Here is a 20,236-nt window from a genome sequence, read left to right as displayed (position 1 = left end):
AAATGGATCCATAGATCCCAGTGCACCTCGATCCCTAGATACCCCTCGCAGACAGCGACAAAGACTGCCACCTGCGAGATGGAGTTTGGGCCGAAGTTGTGCAGCTCCACCCCGTAGTACTCGCACAGCGCCCGCATGAATCTGCCGACGGGGACGCCGAATCCCCGCTCGTTGAGTCGCACGAGGCTCACGACGTAGCTCTCGGGGGTATTCGGTTCGGTCTCCTCCGGCCGCGGGGGAATCCACGCCGGCCGCTCCGAGTTGATGTTCCCCGGCAGCAGCCTGTCGGCGACCAGCTACTCCAAAACCGCTGAGGTGGCAGTGGACTTCCCCCACGACAATGGCTCCTGGACATCCGACATCGCTTCGAACCACTGGGGATGCGGGAAGGCAAGCTCTACGGTGGCTAAGGTGTGCTCTCGCTCTCTCCTTCTTTCTCCTCTCGCTCTCGGCTATGGGCTCAGGATGCAGGGGAGACGGAGAAGGCAGGGGAGACGAAGACAAAGTGGCCAGGTGAGCCCAAACAATCCCCCCTTCCCTGCTTTTATCCATCAAGACGGGCGAATTTGCCACCACAGCCCGAATCCACCGCATTGAATGCGATAGATTTTGCTGTCGCTGATGGCTGGACCCATGACCGCGGAGTCCCCCACGTGCGCACTTGGCAATAGTTACGGTGCGGTAACCGACGGACACGGCCCAACTGTAGCACTGCTCCATCCGTCAGCCGCCGCCCACGCTGCTTCGTCTACCCGAGGCAGCCGCCTGAAAATGTGCACCCGCACTGCACCGCACGTTCCGGGCCACGTCGCCCACGACCAGCGAAAGACCCGCGTGCACAACTTACGACTCCACGCCGTTTGCGAACCGTGACGGAATATTCCTTTCGGGGGCTCTTCACCCTCGAACGAACCTTATTCCGAGGCCTTACTGATCAGGGGTTCGAAGCCTGGCCCGTCGAGGGTTCGACAGGCGCCCCAGATCGCCAGAGGCAGGGACTGCATGGATGTGCCATACAAGCTACCCTCGAACACGGAGTTCGAGACATCCTACGCAGTGTTCAAGGCCAGTCGAGGGTGCCTAGCAGGGGGATCCCATCGAGGGAGAGCATCGAGCCCTCGGACCCTATCGAACGGGTCCGAGCCCCGCCTAGCGAACCTTTGCGAGCACTTTATGTGATGTGTCCACGGACCACGAGCCGACCCTTATCGAATGGGGCACAGATGTCCACTTGAACCACCCGCTAGCAGCTCACTGAAGCAGCCATAGCTCGCGGCCCAGGCATGGGTAGTATGGTGCGCTTCACCCCTCCTCCCTGCGGAAGGGCGACGAGGGTCGTAATAAAAGTCGAGGGTCCCCTAAACGCCTTCACGTAGGCTGGGGCTCGTGGCCTCCTCGCACACCGCGGCTCAGGCCGCACCCTCGAATGTATCGACAACCGTCGATTATGAAGTTCCACGTGTTTAACCAAAACCCCCGCTCTTAACGCGTGCCTGCCAGATGGTTCAGCAGGACTCTGAGTCGCTGCGCCAGCACGAAAAATGCTGAGGCCGGCTGAAAGGAATGCCGATGCCGGCTAAAAAAGACCCAGGACGGCCACCGCAGTAAAGCAACCAAGCAGGGCGACGTATATAGCCCTTGGACGAGTGCAAACACTCCTCCAAGGCCTCGGGGGCTACACCCGTGGGTGCCCTGGCACGCCCCCATGAAGGAAACTTCACACATTCGAGGACCAAAATCCTCTGCAGACTTGCTCGAACGCCCTCAGCAGCACGACGTCGACATGCCCAGCGATGGCACCATGGTACTCGAGGCGACTATGATCTGCATAGGCAACTCAGAGTGGCCACCTCACTGCTTCTCCAGCGACAAACCCCGACTCTGGATCAAACTCCTCCAACAATGCTCACCGGAGCACCGTTGTGCCCTCGCCGGGCAAACTAAGGCTGCCGCAGTCAGTACTCGAGCCACACCCTCGAAGGGTTAAGCCTCTGCGGGGCTGATGCACACCTTTAAACCCTCGGTCATCCTTTCTGCGAAGGAGAAGGAGACTTCATTGCTCTTTACAAACAAAGATTACAAAGGGTTACCGGCTCGAAGCCGTCAAAAAGTACAAATGCATTGCCACCTGTGTGGCAATTTTCCCTGTCTTGGGGAGGAGCGAGCGCCGATGAAGAGCACCCAGTCCTTGGCCGACATGATGATGAGGCTGCTCGGGATTACGAGGAGCAGCCCCAAGACCGCACGGGTCCGGCGGGATGCCCTCCTCGCAAGCTTTCTTCTAGCGTCTCCTCCACCAAAGACCTTGCGGGGGGTCAAGCTGGCGGGCAGCACCCTTTGCACCATCTCCCCGAGAGCGACGTTGTCACCAAGGGGGGCGATGCGAAGAACGTCCACCAAACCTGGCGCCGACGCCATGGTCAGGCGTCTCAACACCCCTTCAGGCTGAGGAACATCGCAGAAGCAGGAGCCCACAGGCCCAATGTTCTTCAGCTAATCCCACTGAAGCTGAGGGACGGTGAGCACGCCCTCTCCAGCTCTCCCCCGCCGCTCGCAAGCATTCCTCTAGCATCAGAGCCTAAAGAAACCAGGTCACCCCGTCCGGGGGATGGCCGGGAAAGGCAAAGGGACACATTATGAGACTTAGGCAAAGTTAGAAGTAAGAGCGGGGAAGTTGGAGAGGAAAGGAAGTCCCACGACCCCTATTTTATAGCTGCGTCGGGTGCCAAGCCTTAAGCCTGTCGCAAGGGGAAGGCTTGGACCGCCCGTGACGGTGCGGCACCCCACGAGTGAAAGATGCCCTCAGTTACCGTGCCGAGACGTGACCAAACAACGCAAAGCCGAGCCCCTGGACGCTGAGCAGCGCAGCATCGGCGCTGGCCGACTGCCCTCGAACGGCACGTCGGAAGGAGACTAGGGAAAGCAGGGCTGAGACCCTGAGCCCGGGACAGCGCGGCAATAGCACCAGCTGCAGAGCAGCAGGCACCATCATGACTCTGGCTTGCTCAGCACGCTGACGCATCTCACCCCCGGAACAAAACAAGAAGGGGCGCGCGCCTCGGAGTACTTTTTTCGCAGGCGCACTGCCCCGACCGATGAGTTGTCGCGTCCGCCAGGCCAGCAACCGGATGCGCCTGGCGGGAGCGCAACACCGATCGATCACATCAAGGGGTAAAATTGCCGAAATACCCTTTGGCCGAATCCCCTGACTCGACCATAGGCTCGGGGGCTACTGTCGGGTACCATGATTAGGGGCACCCTAATCAGGGGACTAAAATTGCCCTAAAAATGCAAACACGTATTTGGCAACCGGGCCCACGAAGGCCTACATCCTCCTTCCAATCTGGAAGAAAGGAAAGGACTCAAAGAAGCCCAACACGCGGCCCACATACGTATTGCGGCCCATCCGCATCCCCTCGGACCCGCGGGGTGATCTCCGCCTCGCTCGAGGGCTCCCCGCCGAAGCCCTCGACCGCGTCCCGCGCCTCCGCCTCGCTCGAGGGTAGCGAGCCCACCCTCGGGGAGGCGGATCGTCTCCGCCTCGCTCGAGGGTAGCGAGCCTATCCTCGGGAAAGCAGAACGTCTCCGCCTCGCTCGAGGCCACCCCTCGATGGAAAGGACAAACGGCCCTTCCGCTCACCCGCCCGCCGTACGGAGGCATTAATGCCAACCACTCCTCCACAGCGCCCGGGTCCGACGGCGTCAGGCCGCCATTCCCCACAGTGGCTGTGATCGGAGTCTCGTCCGCCAAATCCGGTCGCTGCTCCGCCATTCCGGACGCTGTGGCGACACTGTGGGAACCTGCGACGCAGTGCAAGACATCCTCGGCACTACTCCAGCTACTATACTGCCAGCTCCCCATACCTCCTTCGTACTTTCCCTTCTGCGGAGCCCTCGAACGGCATGGGCACGACCCTCGGAAGCGGCTCTGGCCTTGACCAAGACAAGACCTTGGCCTGTAGGACCCTCGGAACGCCGCCACGCCACGCCTGGAGGACGGTACCCCCCACAGCAATGACCACGCCGCCCGCTGGAGCCGCCAGGATGCCGGCGCGATCTCCGCAAGACCAAGGACGATGCCCAGGACAACTGCCACGCCCGGCGCCATACCCCACAGTGTACTTCCCACAGTGCTCGACCACTGCACCGCCGCGATTCGGGAAGAAGACGACGACTTCCACAATCCCCTGTGCATGTACTCCGTCCCTCCTTGTGTCTATAAAACAAGGAGGCGGGCTTTCCCTTAAGGGGGTCGGCCCATTCGGTAGAACACAACGCTCAGCACTACTCACAGAGCACATACACTCTTCTGAGTCCCGATATTGGCACTCGCCTCAATCAACTCCTCTAGCAGAAGACTTGGGAGCTTCCCTCCCTCTCTCGCCTCGCTTGTACCCCCTACTACAGGCACCCCCGGTGCAAGATAGTACAGTGCTCTCGCACACCCCTTTGCTGGACATGCGGCCCCACGGCCGAAACCAGGATAAACCCGTGTGTTACTGTGTTGCCTCTTGCATCAACATTTGGGATGAGGAACACGAAGCATCATCACTAGTTGGGTCCAGCCCGCCGGGTCAGGACACCGACAAGTGGCTTACCATGATATGACAACATATAGCCAACAGCTGGCTAAATTATTGGCCGTTGATTGTTTTGATACCTGTGTAGCTTTGGATGATTGGCATGAGCACACACTCACACCCTTCTACCCTAAGACAATTTTCTCTAATACATATACTTATTGGTTAGGTGAAGCATAGTTTTTCTTTCCTTCCTAGATTGGCTCATGTCTTATTTTGGATACAAGTTCTGAGTTAGTTTGTTCGGCTTTTGCTTTTATTTCCTACCAGGCAGGTTTATAGAAGGATGAAGACCGCGCACAGCTGGAGGATGAAGCTACGGTTCTCAAGAATGCAGCCTTACACTTCCATTGCGAAGGTCTGTCGCCAGGTAATGTAGGCGTGGGTTTGCTGCAGTGATCCACCCGGAACTTGCTTATCAGTTTCTGCATTTGGGTTTAGGAAAATTTCTTTTTCTCGCCATGTGTGGTAATAAGGTTTCGGGTGTGCCACGAGGACTTTCTCGTGTTTACCTAACTAGGTGTGGAGTGTTTCTTTGCATACTCCTTTAAGTTGCATTGTTCATTTAGCTTTTGTGGTGTTTCTACCAGTACTCGATCAGAAACTCTGTAATTCCGTTGCCTTGGTAATGCAATTTGGTGTGGCAAAACTGCCTAATTTATTTCAGTTTTATAGCATCTGATCATCTCCCAAAGACATAATTCAATCAACACCCCTAAAATGGAACAAATCCGGTAGTCCGTCGGGCTTCACCCGAATTTTCCACCTTACAACCGTGTCATTAGCATGCATACAGGATCACTTTACATAAAGCTTCAGATAGATTACACACATACGATGAATATAGATCATAAAACATAAAAAGCTTTATTACAATATAAGAACAAACTTATTGCAAACCTACACTATGAGTTTTCAAAGAGAACACCTATAGCCCTAGGGATTGTTGCCATATAAGTTCATATATTACAACGAGTATATAAAACACTCAGAGGAGTATGGACTCAATATACTCTCCGAGACTTGGGGATTCACTCTTGCGGTTCTTCCGCCGGCACTGTTAAAACAGTTCATGCATAAACACTGAGTACAAAGGTACCCAACAAGACTTATAAATACATAGGATCAAGTATATGCAAGGCTTTTTATAGTGGATTGGTTTCCTTGGTATAAAAACATCTAGGCTTACTATACACAAACTCCTATTCAAATAGATCTAATTACTAATTAAACAGGAAGGTAAAGTTTAGCTGTTACAATCATCAAGAGACATCTAGGTTCATCAAGCCATAACTTTTAATAAGGTTGCATCGTAGTTACTTTACGAAGTTTAAGCGAGATCAAGCAGTATTCATAACCGAAAAGTGCAGTGATTCGAATCGATTCTATACCCTACAGGGGATCCCTTATCACAGGTCACATATCCATTTCCGGTAAACTATACGTGACAACCTTTGACAAGGTAGATACTAAACCTTGAACCAAGCTTACCTAGACCAGATTTTGCACCCAAGTGCAAGACCAGTTGTCAGGACTGATCTCGAGTGAGGTATAACTTGATTCAAGAATTTATGTCAACCACATTACTCGGCTTACTGGTTCTAAATATATGTCAGCATGTGATCAGTACGTTCAAAGCTTTACGAAGGTTAAACATGCCATAGTTACTTATTTATTTCTTTGGAAGTGAGGATAGAGTCAGAACTTCACTTCTGCTCTGCACTCAATGACCATCAAACTTGTTATACAATTCTTTGATTCAACAGGAGAAACATTATACTAGTATCTTGACTATCCATTATTTTAAAGGTAGAATATTTTTAGACCTTTTGGTTTAATCTAAATAGTTGAAAAGGTAGCAAAGATGTCCTTAAATCAAGGAGGTTGAACATGCATATATTAGGTTTCAAACAACTCCAAGACTATTGTAATCACATGCGATATAATAAAATAACAGTATAAGTTAGCAAATTAGTAGGTGTAGATGCTCTAGTACTTGCCTTGGTCGACTCCGGGAGCTGGGACCTCGACGGACATCTCTGGCTCGTGCTCGTGCTCGACCACGATCACCTCCTCTTCTCTGACAAGACCTTCAGGTGGCAGCACGACGACACTGACATCGTAACTTCAGGTTCTAGTCGTAATGATATGCAGTGTTACTGCATGAATGCAGAGCATTTTGAGAACTGAATTACTGCTTTACGTCACAATAATGTGTAATCCAACATCTAAAAACACTTACAACCCTAACCACGGTTTCATCTTAATTATTTAAACCTTAAATAAATTTTAAACAATCAATTAAAGTTATTTCAATTATTGTACCTAAGAAAAAGCTTATATTCCTATTTATTATTATTTATAATTATCTCCATTAGTTATTTAAGAATTATCTAAATTATATTTTAAAAATAAATAAGGATCTAGTTATTTATTTAAATCCTTTAAAAATAAATGAATTAAAAATAAATATCCTTATTCAAAACTTAGGATTTTTATATTTTTATTATTGCATGGATAACAATAAAAGAAATCAAACAAAATTTACTTCACAAATTTTGGACAACCTCACAATTTTTAACACAAACAATAAGATTGCAACAAGAATAAACTAAAACCATTTGCACAAGACCCCTCTCTTTGGCCCTGTTTGGTTACCGGCACCATTCTAGCATTCCTAGAATGCACGCTTTCCAATAAAAGAATGAAGTCTATTTGCAAAAAAAATTACAAATGGGTATAATTTTTCGCGACGAATCTAATGACGGTAATTAATCGATGATTTGCTACAGTGATACTACAGTAACTATTCTCTAATCACACGGTCAAATGCCTCATTAGATTCTTCAAGGTTCCTAGCGCAGGAATTCCGGAGTTGGTTTTGTAAATTTATTTTATTTCACACCATAATTAGCAGTCAAAGTTTTCTAGCACTTCCTAACAATTTTGTTTCATTTCTTTTCTTGTAACAACCACAACCAGCTCTCTCCCTTCGTCCTAGCCCAGAAACGTGGGCAGTGGAGCGGCAACCCACGGTGGCTCGCCAGCGACCGGACCTATCCCCTAGGCTCTCAGAGCCTCGGTGCACCTCCTGGGGCCCTTGTCCCCAAGCTCCGCCGTTCACCGGCGAGGAACGCCTCGCCCGTGGCCCTCGCCTTGGCCACGAAGGCCAGCGCTGCTATGGCTTCCTAGGCTAGATCAACAGTCCAGGGAGCACCAAGGAAACCCAAGGAGGGCTCCAAGACCATAAGCCGGACCGCAGAACCACCGGAGCACCAAGCTCTGCGGCGACCCCAATGGTCGCGACATGGCCACGGTGGCGCGCGTGTTCTGGCCGCTCCGACCATGGAACAGCACGAAAACCCTATCCTACCCGACGTACACAACCCACACACGCCCCTGGATCACCCAGAACTAACACCTAAGGTCGGGAGGACCATACTCACCGGCGACCCCCTCTTCTCTGCTCGGCGGCGGCTGAAACTGAAGAACACGGCGGCCGTCGGTAATGAGGAATGGCCCGAGCTGAAGTTAGCTAAAAGGGTTTGTGGCTTGTTTGTGGTGGTGTGGTTCCAAGGAATTGGTGGGAGATGACACAAGGGTGGAGGATTTTGGCGAGATGTGGAGCTCGGCGTGGGGGAAACAGAGCGGCGCGAGGAAGACGATGATCCATCTCAGGATGGTATTTATTTGAAAATTTCATTCATCGTGACCCATTCACCACGTCATTACTGTCTGCTTGTGCGTTGATCCCGTGCATACTCGACGCGTGGGCACTTTGAACTTGCCCGCAAATCCTCAGGTGAAGATAAGGATGGCGAACAATTGTAGCAGTCTGAACTTTGCTGAAAACCATCCAAGCCAGTGACTTCCTTCCCTTGATTCTCCAAGTTTCATTACAAAACTTTAAAATATGCCAAACTAAAAGCTGTATCCCTAACATTTTTCTACAGTTTTATTTCATCCACCTCCTCAAATTCGGCCTCTAAAATGGTTGAAATTGGCTCTGAACATGCCTGGTTCAGGCCGTTTTTCAGAGTTACAGACTAGACCCTTCAAAACCTGAGCTTTGTAGTGCACTTTTCTCCTAAATTTGCTACTGCGCTCCAAAATCTACCAAAATATAATTTGTAGATTTGGTATCTATCTACAACTTTTGTTTCAGGCACATCTTAAAATTGACATGAAGATGCTGATTTCAGGCTATTTTCAGCTTTTCAGAGATTTTATTCAAATTGCCTGTCTTTGGATTCGAATTCGACTATCTTATTTATTGTTCCCACAAAAACAAATGACACCTTTGCAAAGCCTGAACTTCCAGGTTTGCATTTGAGTACTTGCCATTCAAAGTTATTAATTATTACACAAAATATTACTTTATTGTTCTTGGCCTAGCCGATGCGTTGTCGGGGAGTTCCGAAAGCGGCCGGGCTCGTGTTCTTGATCTTGCGAGCATCTCCAATCTCTCCAGTGTCGTTTTACTGCCAGCCAGGGCCAGCACAGTGCTGGCTCTACTGGGTCCTGTCTAGGGTTGAAAGTGGGAACGGGAAATCCCGTACCGACCGCTAGCGTATACTGTGTAAACCGCTCGAATACCGTTTAAACAGAAAAAACAGTAAAATAGGGGAAAAAAACAGGAAAAAGCGGCGGGAATAGGAACGGGAGTGGTTAGTGCTGTTTCCCAACCGAATTCACGGTTGCCGTATAGTACCGCGAATGTTCCCGCGGGAGCTTCCTATATTCAACGAATCAAACCTCCAATTAAGCCCAAGCTCTCTTTCCTCTGGCCCAGCCCACTAGCGCCCCATTCCCCCGCCCGGCTAAGGCCTCCTCCAGCGGGAGAGGCGACGTCGCCAACAGCGTGGAGGAGAGAGGACACCGGCAGTTCCACCTCACTGCTAACTCTGATTTTTAAGTTTCTATAGGGCCCACCGTTAGGCATATTTTACTCCATCTTCGAGAGGCAGGAAGGGCCGAGGAGTGGCAGGCAGGTAGAGAGACAGTGCGTTCGGCAGGCTGGAGCTGGAGGCTGGAGGCTGGAGTTGGAATGATGTGAGAGAAAAATACTGTTACCTGGCTGGAGCTGGAGGCTAAAGCTGGAATGATGTGAGAAAGAAACACTGTAGGGCTAACAGCCCAACAGCTCCACCTCGATTCCTGTGTGGTCCCACTGATGGCTCGGGTGCCGCGCCATCCGCTAGCGACAGAATACTGTCTAGCTCGGATGTTTTCGCTTATTCTCTTTCCTCCAGCTCATCTAAAATCTGAGTCAGCTAACGACGTCGCCTTCCTTTGGAGGAGGCCTAACTGTAGAATCCACTGTCCAGTCTCCACTCTCTCTTTCTCGTCTGTCGGCTGTCGCCTCTCACCCTCTCTCTCTGGTCTGCGCCGCTGCCCCAGGTGGCCAAGCCCGCCGCCGGCCGACGCCATCGCCGTCTGCGAGGAGCCGAGGACCGAGGAGGAGAGGATGAAGCCGCTAACTGCTTCTGTGTCCGCGAATGCTGCTGCCTCGTTGGGATCCAAGCGCCGGCACATCTACTGGTCTCTGGTCTGTTTATATTTGGAGTTTGCCACTGCTGGTCTGTTTCTCACTTCAAACTTGTGGTCTGTTACTCTATTTCGAGTTTGGACTTGTCACTTGTGGTCTGTTGCCGTGTTGGCTGTTGTGTGTCACGGCCCACGGGACGACTGGACCGCGCGGGAGGTTACTGTAGAGAGGGTAACTGTAGCAGCGCGGCTGAGCTGCTTAGCCTCGGACTGACAGCAGAGAGGGAGCCGAACCAGCTTAAATAGCCGGTTCCTGGGAAGCTAGTAACTCTGGTTCGAACTTTTTGCGCGAAGCGAGGACGAAAGTGCAAGAGAGTTATTTAGCAAGTGTAGTTTACTCAAAGTGTAGAGTAGATCTTAGCCGTTATCCCGGACCGGGTCGTTACAGGGGTATCAGAGCCATACTCTCGCGGTTTCACGTCACGTACAGACAGAAGTGCGCGTACATGAGCACGTTGTGCGTGTGGGAACACAGATGCCACCGGCATGTTGACGGACACACATGGGCTGCTGGCTGTGAACCCACGGACGTGGCACATGGGATCATTAGCACTAGACGTATGAGACGTGACCAAGAGAGAATATCCTGCTCCTTTGTCCCCGTATGGGTAAGCTGGTTACATCGAATCCTAACGGGGGGAGATTGTCACGGCCCACGGGCCGGCTGGACCGCGTGGGGGTACTGTAGCGCGGGTTACTGTAGCGTGAGTTGCTGTACCGCCGCGGCTCAGCTCCTTAATCCCAAACTGGAAGCAGAGAGGGAGCCGAACCAGCTTAAATAGCCGGTCCCTAGGAAGCTAGTAACTCCGGTTCGAACCTTTTGCGCGAAGCGAGGACGAAAACACAAGAGTGTTATTTAGCAGGTGTGGTGCACTCAAAGTGTAGAGTAGATCTTAGCCGTTATCCCGGACCGGGTCGTTACATTGTGAGTCTGTGACTCAATGATTATATGTCTTGTATAGTTGTATTAAGGCACTGTTTAGTTCTCAAAAATTTTCCTAAAGTACCCATCAAATCAAATTTTCGGACACATGTATGGAGCATTAAATACAGTTGAAAAAAATAACTAATTACACAGTTCAACTGAAAATGACGAGATGAATCTTTTATGCCTAACTAGTTTATAATTGGACATTAATTGCCAAATAACAACGAAAGTGCTACAGTACCCAAACCCAAAAAATTTGAATTAAACACAGCCTAAGGCTATCTCCAACAGCTGAGACTCAAATCGGATACCCATTCTACAATTTGGGTCATCAACAGGAAAAAAAATCACTCCCCAAAATTTTATCTTCTCCGTCAGCCTACCCAAAATCCCCATTACCCATTCCCTCTCTCCCCTCCCTCGCGTTCGACGGCGAGAGGACGCCGGCTCCGCCATGTCTCCTCGCCGCGCCCCACCTCGACGCGGACCCGCCGCACCGGCGGCTCCCCGCCGCGCCCCGCCTGGATGCGGACCCGCCGCGCGGGGCTTCCTCGCAGCGCCATCGCCTCCCTTCCTCTGCTCTCTCTCTCCCATGGCCGACAGCACCAAGGAACAGAGCCGCGGCGGCCATGGAGCAGCAGCTCCCCCGCATGCCTCCCGGCCAGCCCGCCGCCACGGCCGGTCCCGCCCGGCACTTGCCGTCCGTGGCCGCGCCCTCTCGCCCCGACTCGCGTCGCCGCCCAGGCCAGTCTTGTCCCGTGCTTGCCGCGCCATCGCGACCCGGCCCCGCGCGCGCTCTGGCCACTTCCCCCAAGCTCTAGCGCGGCGGTGGCGGCGGCGGCGGCGGCGAGACACAGCCTCGCCCTTCCCTAGCGCAAGCGTGCGCTCTCGCTCTCCCCACCGGCCGAGGAGGTCCCCGCCGAGCTCCTGCTCGAACCGAAAATGCGTCGCTCGTTTGTCTGCTCCGTTGGAGAGCGATTTTGGTACCTAAATACTCTGTGCGCGACGTATTTTGGGTTTGGGTCGCGGGATGCGTCCGCCGTTGGAGACAGCCGTACGAGACTTGGCGTTGGCTTGCAGCTTGCTGTTGCTGTCTTGATGCTGGTTTGCTGCTGCTGCTGTAGCTTGCTGTAACCTGTGTTGGCAGTGGCACTTGAAAGTTGGCAGTGTTGCAGCCTTGCTGGCCTGCTGGATGTTGCTGCTGCCGTATGTTGCCAATTGCCATATATGCTGGTTTGCTTCTACTGCCTGCTGTGTGGCTGACAGTAGGTCTGTATGTGTGTGAATTCACTGAATTGTGATGCCTTGTCGGTGCTGCCATTATAAAACTTGGTGTTCGCATATGCATAGTTGGAACTATCTTCTCGAGCTTAATGTTTCCACTGGTTACATGTATTTTCCTGTCTTGAAATTTTGATTCCCGATCATAATCGGTATGTTCCCGATATCCCGTAATATCAATTTTATTTTTCTATCCGACATTCCCGTTCCTGTTCTCGTTCTCGGTCAAAAAAAATATGGTTGCAGGAATGGTTAAGTTATTTCCCGACGACCGTTCCCGACCCTAATTCTCTCCGGCCGGCAGCTGGCACGCGTCGACGATCGTGCATCGTCATGTGCATGTGATGCAAGAGCTCGTTTCTGCCCACCGTTCAAGCATGCGCGCAGTCGTCAGCCGGCACCTGGAGCACAAGAATCATGAGGGCGATAACTTGCTATGCTTGCTACGTTCAGTGGACGGTACACGGGCAGGAGTCTCATACGGTCGACGACGACACCACACACACGGAGAGGTGTAGCAAGATCTGGCCCTCAACCTTCATTACAGCGCCGGTTCTTCTCCGCCTAACCTCAGGTAGCCTTTTTTTTCTTCTTCTTGCGATTCGTTACAATGTACAATTATGAACTCAAAAGGTCAGTTCAGAAATCAACTATTGATCCAAGCTGTGACACTATTATTTCAAAATTCAAGCAAGCAGGAAGTCGTAGCATAACTCAGTTTTTGGGAACCCACCTGAAGGGTCACTTTCACTGTCATGTATTTGTTTAAAGGAAACAAATAAAGGAACATATCTGATGGAAACCACAATCTTCATGAAAACTCGTGTAAACTACAGCAAAAAATTCATCTAAATTTACTAAAAAATTACACATGTAGATAATATGATGATACACAACTTTGTAAAATAAACCATTAAAAACTGCATCAAAACAAGGATTTTATTACCATGTAAGACATGGACACGCTGCAGGCACGACACTATAGTTTATATAGACTTCTGAATCACCTAATGATAAATCTCACAACTGAAGCTAATCCAAAACCTGTGCTTAATTAATTCCTGGTCACAAGGCGGGGCCGGAGCGGCTTCTTCATGACGGTGGTGAACTCGCGCTTCTCGGCGAAGTCCACCTCGTCGCCGGGCACCTCCTTCCACTCGAACTCCTTGACCATGTTGGCCACGAAGTACTCCAGGTGCAGCATGGCGATGCTCAGCCCGGCGCAGATCCTCCGGCCGACGCCGAACGGCATCATCCGGATCCCCTTGGTGCCGGTCATGTCCACGCCCACGCCGTCGCCGCCCTCCAGGAACCGCTCCGGCACGAACTCCATCGGCCTGTCCCACGCCTCCCCGTCCCGGCCCATCTCGGCCACCATGAAGTTCACCGTCGCGCCCTTGGGGATCAGGTACCCGCCGACGTCCATGTCCTCCGCCGCCTTGTGCGGCAGCACGAAGTGCCCCGGCGGGTGCTTACGCAGGCCTTCGAGGATCACCGCCTTCAGGTACGGCATGCTGTGGAGGACCTCCTCCGAGACCTCGCCGTCCCCGCACGTGACCTTGATCTCGTCGTAGAGCTTCTCCTGGACGGCCGGGTTCTTGACCAGCTCGGCCATGATCCACTGCAGCCCGGTGGACGTGGTGTCGGTCCCGGCGTTGAGGAACTCGGAGCAGAGAGCGACGATCTCGTCGTCGGTGAGCGGGCGGTTGCCCTCCTCCGGTAGCGTGATGTCGAGCAGGGTGTCCACGTACGAGTGGTGGAACGTGGTTTCCCTCGCCGGCGGCTGGCCTTCCCTGACCTGCCTCTTGTACTCCCGCCGCGCGTTGATCAGCGGCACGAAGAGCTCCGTCTGGCGGCAGCGCAGCGCGTGCGCGTCCCGGAGGCGGCCGCGGAAGAGGTGCTTGGTGACGGACGGGAGGAAGAAGAAGACGCTCAGCTTCCTCGAGATGTAGAGCAGCCAGGCGCGCTCGGCGTCCTCGATGGCGCGCACCGCCGGCTCGTCGAGCCGCTCGCCGAAGCACATGAGCACGAGGAGGCAGAACATAGTGTACTGGAACGCCTCCATGACGCTGCCGGGCGCGTCCCCGGCGGCCTCCCGCAGCTTCTCCATGAGGACGCGGCGCACCCACGCGCGCGCCGGCGCGAACAGCCGGACCCGCGACGGGTGCAGCGTCTCGGCGACGAGGTTGCGGCGGAGGAGGCGCCACACGGCGCCGTAGTTGGCGCGGGTGACGATGTTGTCGGTGACGCCGAGGAGCGAGCTCGCGGCGGCCCGGGGCCGGTCGGCCAGCGCGGCGCCGGCGCCCACGAGCGCGGCGTGCGCGAGGCGGCGGTCCGCCACGAAGATGGTGAGGCGCGAGCCGATCCGGAGCGTGACGACGGGGCCGTACCGCCTGAAGAGCCGCAGGAGGAGCGGCTCGACGTCGGCAGCCGAGTGGCGCAGCCACAGCAGGTTGCCGAGCAGCGGCACGGCCGGCGGGCCGGGCGGCAAGCGGCGGCCGCTGATGCCGCTCCGGAGCAGAGCGAGGAAGGGGATCAGCACGGCGGCGGCGAGGAGGAGCCAGGTCTCCATGGCGTCGCGCGATGGCTCGTGCTGCGATGGGATTGCGAATGGCAAGAGACCGGCTGTCCATGCTCGTTTTATAAGGTGCCGGCGGGGCAATCCTGTCGCCGCAGGACTACCAGTTCGCGAGGTGTCCATTGACGTAACGACGCCACGCGTCCAGTAGAAGCTTCGATTCTGTGAGAGAATTATTTTGTGGAACCTGATAAGGATTCGCTAGATAGATATAGTTATAGATGGATTTGAATGTTTTTGGCTGTAAATTCCTTCCTTTCAAAGAAATTTGAATCTTGCAATCCTCAAGTCACCCGTGCAATCACCTCTGGGGCAACTCCCCCCACTGCCACCCGGAACGGAATATGCCGAATTTCTTGAGTTCAAAACTTTGCAAAGGATTGGAAATTCAGGAAGGAAAATATATTACTAGACTATTTCAAGCATGCGGTCAGTAGAAAAGATCCAAGTGAGTGGGATGGAAAATCAGGAAGAAACATATAGACATAGGACATCGATTATCTCGAATGGTATGTATGGATCAGTGGATGGGGAATGGGACTTGATTCTTTTATAGTACACTGGCTAGCCCTATTTTCAATGTAAAATGAGCTGCCTCCTGCAATAACATTTCACTGTATGTTTCCTTTTTTTTCTTTTTTGATTTGAAGAGGCCGACAGTAAGCACGGACCAACATGTGTATTGATAAAGAGAATAGCACCAGCAGTCTGGTTCTACGCTCCAAGAACAAACTCCCTGAGCCGATTTGCACCGGCCAAACACCAGGCCCTTACCTCTTCCATCATCTTCACCATCAGAGCTTCTATAGTTCTATTGTGTGAAGTGCTTGTTCTCGAAAACTTGGACGTTGCGTGACTTCCAATTGTCCCAGGCGACAGCCGACAGGGAGTAGCAGTGAGCGGATCGACCATGTTGCCATGTTTTTTTTTGCCAAAAAAAACTAAACCATTTGGATTTTGTTTAGCAACAATGGAAAGAATCATCTAAGTTCCACATCTTTAAGCCTAGATCATTATTTGAGGGACCGAAAATGGCGACCAGAGGGGGTGAATGGGAGCCTATCAAAATTTCTTTCGAAATCGATCCGTCGGCCCATATCCCAAAAATCACCACAAACCCTCAAGTCCTAGATGAAGTGTGGAGTAGCTATAGAAGAGCTAAACCAACACAAATCAACCCTAAGAACGAGCGAGAGAAAATACGGAAGCGGTCGAGAAAAACTACAAATCTCACAGTCAGGGAACGTTCAGACCGCTTGCACTGGGCGGTCAGACCGGTCGGGCTGGATTTGAAATCCCAGACCGGTCAGACCGGTTGCACCGACCGGTCAGACCGCTTCTGCGACCGGTCAGACCGCTTCTGCCCAGAACAGAATTCCAGCCCGCAAACTCGAGGTGATTTCAAGATTACTCGTTCAAATCATCACCAAATGGTCTCAAAATTTGCAGGGAGGTTCCCGGGCTAGAGACGAACCTCTCCACAAAAGGAATCAACCCAAACCGCAAAGGATCACAAGAATTTCGTGGGGGAAAGAGGTAAAAGAGGGTTTTCCAAAAATTCCAAAAACCTCAATCCGAGGGACTCGTGATTCTCGGGGGTTTAGCTCTAGGCTAGATGGTCAAGATGCAAATCACGGAGTCCCTAAACCCACCAAGAGAGAGCTTTGATCCCAAAAACCACCGAAAGAGAGGAAATCAATCCAAGAACAAAAGATGAACGGAAACACAAGAGAGCTGCTCAAAAGGGTCCTCGATTTCATTCAAATTCATCGTGATTTACAGAGGAATTCACCTATACAAGAGCTAGACCTCCACCCATTCATCCACCCTCTCAAATTTGTGGACCTAGCTATAATCTAGACCTATACGCCATGGAGACCTCGGCCTAACCCTAGAACAGATAGAGGAGCAAGGAAAAAACAGAAAAGACTCGTGGCTTGGAGGCTCACCTGTCCAAGGGGGCAGGTGAGAGGTATTTATACCATCTCGAGGCCGACCGGTCTGACCGGTCCCTTCCCAAAAATGTCCTCCACCCTGACTCGTACACTAAAACGCCCGTAGGGGCAAAACCGGAAAGGGTACAAGATCTCATCCGATGGCGGGGTTTCTTTCTTCGACTCGAAGTCTTCTCCGCGATGCCGCAACGTCGATGCAGATCTGGTCCGCGGTTTTGAGGGGTCCGCGAAACCCGGTGAGGTGGCCGGTTTTGAGAAAACCGCCAAAACTCCACGCGTGGGAAGATTCCCGCCTCCACGCCGTGGCCCTAGACGCCGTTCCCGCCTCGGCCTTCTGACGGCCCTAGACGCCGCCCGACGCCCGTCACCTCCTCGCCCGCAGCGAGGCCCTAAACGCCGTCGACGCCCGTTCCTCTGCCAGTCCCGAGACCGACGCCCGTGCCTCCACGATTTAGCGTCTTCAACCGCCATCCGCCTGCTTGGTTTTGTGGCGCAAACCAAGAAACCCGCCATCCGTCGCTGCTTGCGCCCTCGATCCAGGAGTGGACGCCACAGCTGCCACCCGGCCTGAGCTCCTCCACGGCAACTCTCCGTCGACACTTGACGCCTGTGTACCTACAACCAAAGACCAAGCACGCGATCACACCGCACGGTTGACAATTCACTCATCACAGCCAGGAGTGAGTACTGCTCATTCCTCAATCTCCCCCCTTGATGAGTGCATTGTCAACACACCACCTGTAACCAGAGAAGTGAAAAGTGAAAAGAAAAGCAAGAGAGTGAAGAACTCAAGCAAGTGACAAAAAGCTCAGAAAGGCAAGAACAGTCACTTACTCAAGCACAGATCGATCCCCTAAGACAAGGGCAACGGCTCGACGCAATCGATCAAAAACCAAGACATGACTCCTCAAAGACAGAGGTAATGCTCGACGCTGTCATGCAAGAAGCAGAGGGAAGGCGAGGAAAGATCAGGAGCCAAAACAAAGCAGACACTCCCCATGCAAAGCCTTTCCCTCTCACAAGTGCAACTCTCCCAAAATGATGCACTCTCAAAGCCCTGTGCGCAACAAGTTTTTCAAAAATCAAACAAGTCTCCCCCTTGTTCAATCACTTCTCTCCCAAAAAATCTCCCCCTTGTTGGCACATGCACACATCAAGCCTAAAAAATGCCTAAACCTCCCCCTGAAATCATGCTATGCAATGAATGTCGTGCAGAGGGTGTAAGTGAAACATTCAGGCTTACAAAGATATGATCATCTAGTGACAGGCAAGTGTGCTTCATAAACAGGAACTGAATCTAGCTCAACAGGGTATATCAATCAAGTCCAGAGCTAGCAAGTTCAGTTCAGCAAAAATAAAAGCATCACCCATGATCTAGCTACAGCAAGTAGGAGAAAGAAAGCAGTGCTAGCCAAACTCATACATGGTGATCCAAAGCAGCCAACATATTTGATTATGAATCAATTCTGCAACTCAACACTTGAATTTGAAAGAAAAATTAACAGTATATATCAAGCAAGTGTTTCTGCCAGGGGTTGAAAGCTTGTCATTCTTTACTTAGCAGCGAGGCCAAGCCTATGCCAAAGGCAGTCAGAAGCTTAAGGCACTCGCTTCAGTCATACACAGCATTGCCCGGGTTCTCACTAGTGCTATGTGAGCCGCCCCAAAAGCTCGATCAGTGCGACAAGCAATCCCACCTGGATCTTTTCAATCCATTTCAGACAAATATTTAACAATTTTAGCTCATGTCAAAGATTAAAAGCCACACTAGCATGAGTAAGATAGCAAAACATATCAATACATCCTAACATGCTAGTAGCCAAGACAGGGTGATCATATTTTTAGATTTTCAAATCAAAATAGCTTAACTCAGATGATATGACATATACTGTAGAGCAAGCTATACATGATCAAGTCTAAGAAACTACACTAGCAAGCACTAGAGAATCATAACAGTGTATACAAGAATGCCAGTGTAGTGAAGCAATACAAAATGCAAACATGTACAATGCAAATGCATCTATCAGAAGCTAGAAAGCGAAGAGAAACAAAAACAAAGACCTACAAAAAACTTACCAAAGAGAAGTCAGCGATCAAAAGGGGTAACAAACCCCAAGCTCCCCTCGCAAGCGAGCAAAGGTGTTCTGCTCAAGTGGTTTGGTGAGGATATCTGCGGTTTGCATTTCTGAAGGGACATATTTCAAGTCTATGTGGCCTCTCTCATGGTTATCTCGTAGGAAGTGGAACCGAATATCTATATGTTTGGTTCTGGAGTGTAGGATAGGGTTCTTTGCAATGCTAATGGTGGACATGTTGTCTACAAAGATGGGAACCCTACCAAAACTCAATCCATAATCCTGCAAGGTCTGTTTCATCCAAAGGATCTGGGAGCAACAGCTAGCAGCAACAACATACTCAGCTTCTGTGGAAGAAAGCGCTACGCTAGCCTGATTGCGAGAGGACCAAGACACCAAAGATGTACCGAGAAATTGACAAGTGCCGGATGTCGACTTGCGATCCAACCGACACCCACCGAAATCGGCATCAGAAAAGCCAACCAAAACCAGAGAAGAATCCGCAGAGTACCAAAGACCAAACTCAGGGGTGAATTTCAGATACTTGAAGATGCGTTTCACCACCAGACTGTGGGAGGTGCGCGGCGAAGCCTGATACCGCGCACAGAGGCCGACACCGAACTGAATGTCCGGCCGTGTCGTCGTCAGATACAGGAGAGAGCCGATCATGCTCTTGTACTCCTTCTGGTCCACCGCCTCACCGTCCAAGTCCTCATCAAGCGCCGTCGATGTGCTGATCGGAGTCGGCTGAGGAGACAAGTCACTCATGTCGAACTTCCGCAGCAAGTCCTTGGTGTACTTCGCTTGATCTGCAGCCCGAGGAAGAACTGCAGCTCACCCATCATGCTCATCTCGAACTCCCTGAACATCTTGGACCGTGTGACTCGCTCGTTGAGGTCACCTAGCATCTGTTGAGGTGGGTGACGACGCTGAATGTGTCGTGATGCTTCCCTTGTCGAAGTCGCCTCCTCCTCAACCAAAGCTGGTGTCTCCTCATGTGCAGCTGGGGAAAGCTGAGTCACCTGCTCGATCGGCCCCTGGGAAGTGGATGTAGTCGGATTGGGGCTGTCATCATCGTCCGAGCTTGTGGCGGAGGCGACTGGGTCCACAGCACGCGTGGTAGCCTCAGCATCACCCTCCGTAGCTTCTTCCTCCTCATCTTCAATGATGGGGGTGCCGAGTTCATCATCTCCTGCAACCTCAAAGACAGAAGAATTGCACGATGCAGTCTCGTTGAAAGTGACTTCACAAGTCTCTCTGACGATGTTAGTATCAATAATCAGCACACGGTA

The 20,236-nt window shown here is 51.9% G+C and overlaps 1 protein-coding gene across 1 annotated transcript; it reads right to left on the bottom strand.

The window, feature by feature from the left end:
- Nucleotides 1-13,133: 13,133 nt before the first annotated feature.
- On the bottom strand, nt 13,134-15,453 carry LOC120688426 (cytochrome P450 89A2-like). The gene has a single exon (XM_039970746.1). It carries the CDS (start codon nt 15,035-15,037, stop codon nt 13,391-13,393), a length of 1,647 nt encoding a protein of 548 aa, XP_039826680.1. The 5' UTR covers nt 15,038-15,453; the 3' UTR covers nt 13,134-13,390.
- Nucleotides 15,454-20,236: the final 4,783 nt, after the last annotated feature.

This window comes from Panicum virgatum, chromosome 9N, assembly GCF_016808335.1.
Source record: "Panicum virgatum strain AP13 chromosome 9N, P.virgatum_v5, whole genome shotgun sequence".
NCBI lineage: Eukaryota > Viridiplantae > Streptophyta > Magnoliopsida > Poales > Poaceae > Panicum > Panicum virgatum.
Note: the sequence above shows the minus strand (reverse complement) of the source record. Positions and strands in the feature narration are given on the sequence as shown.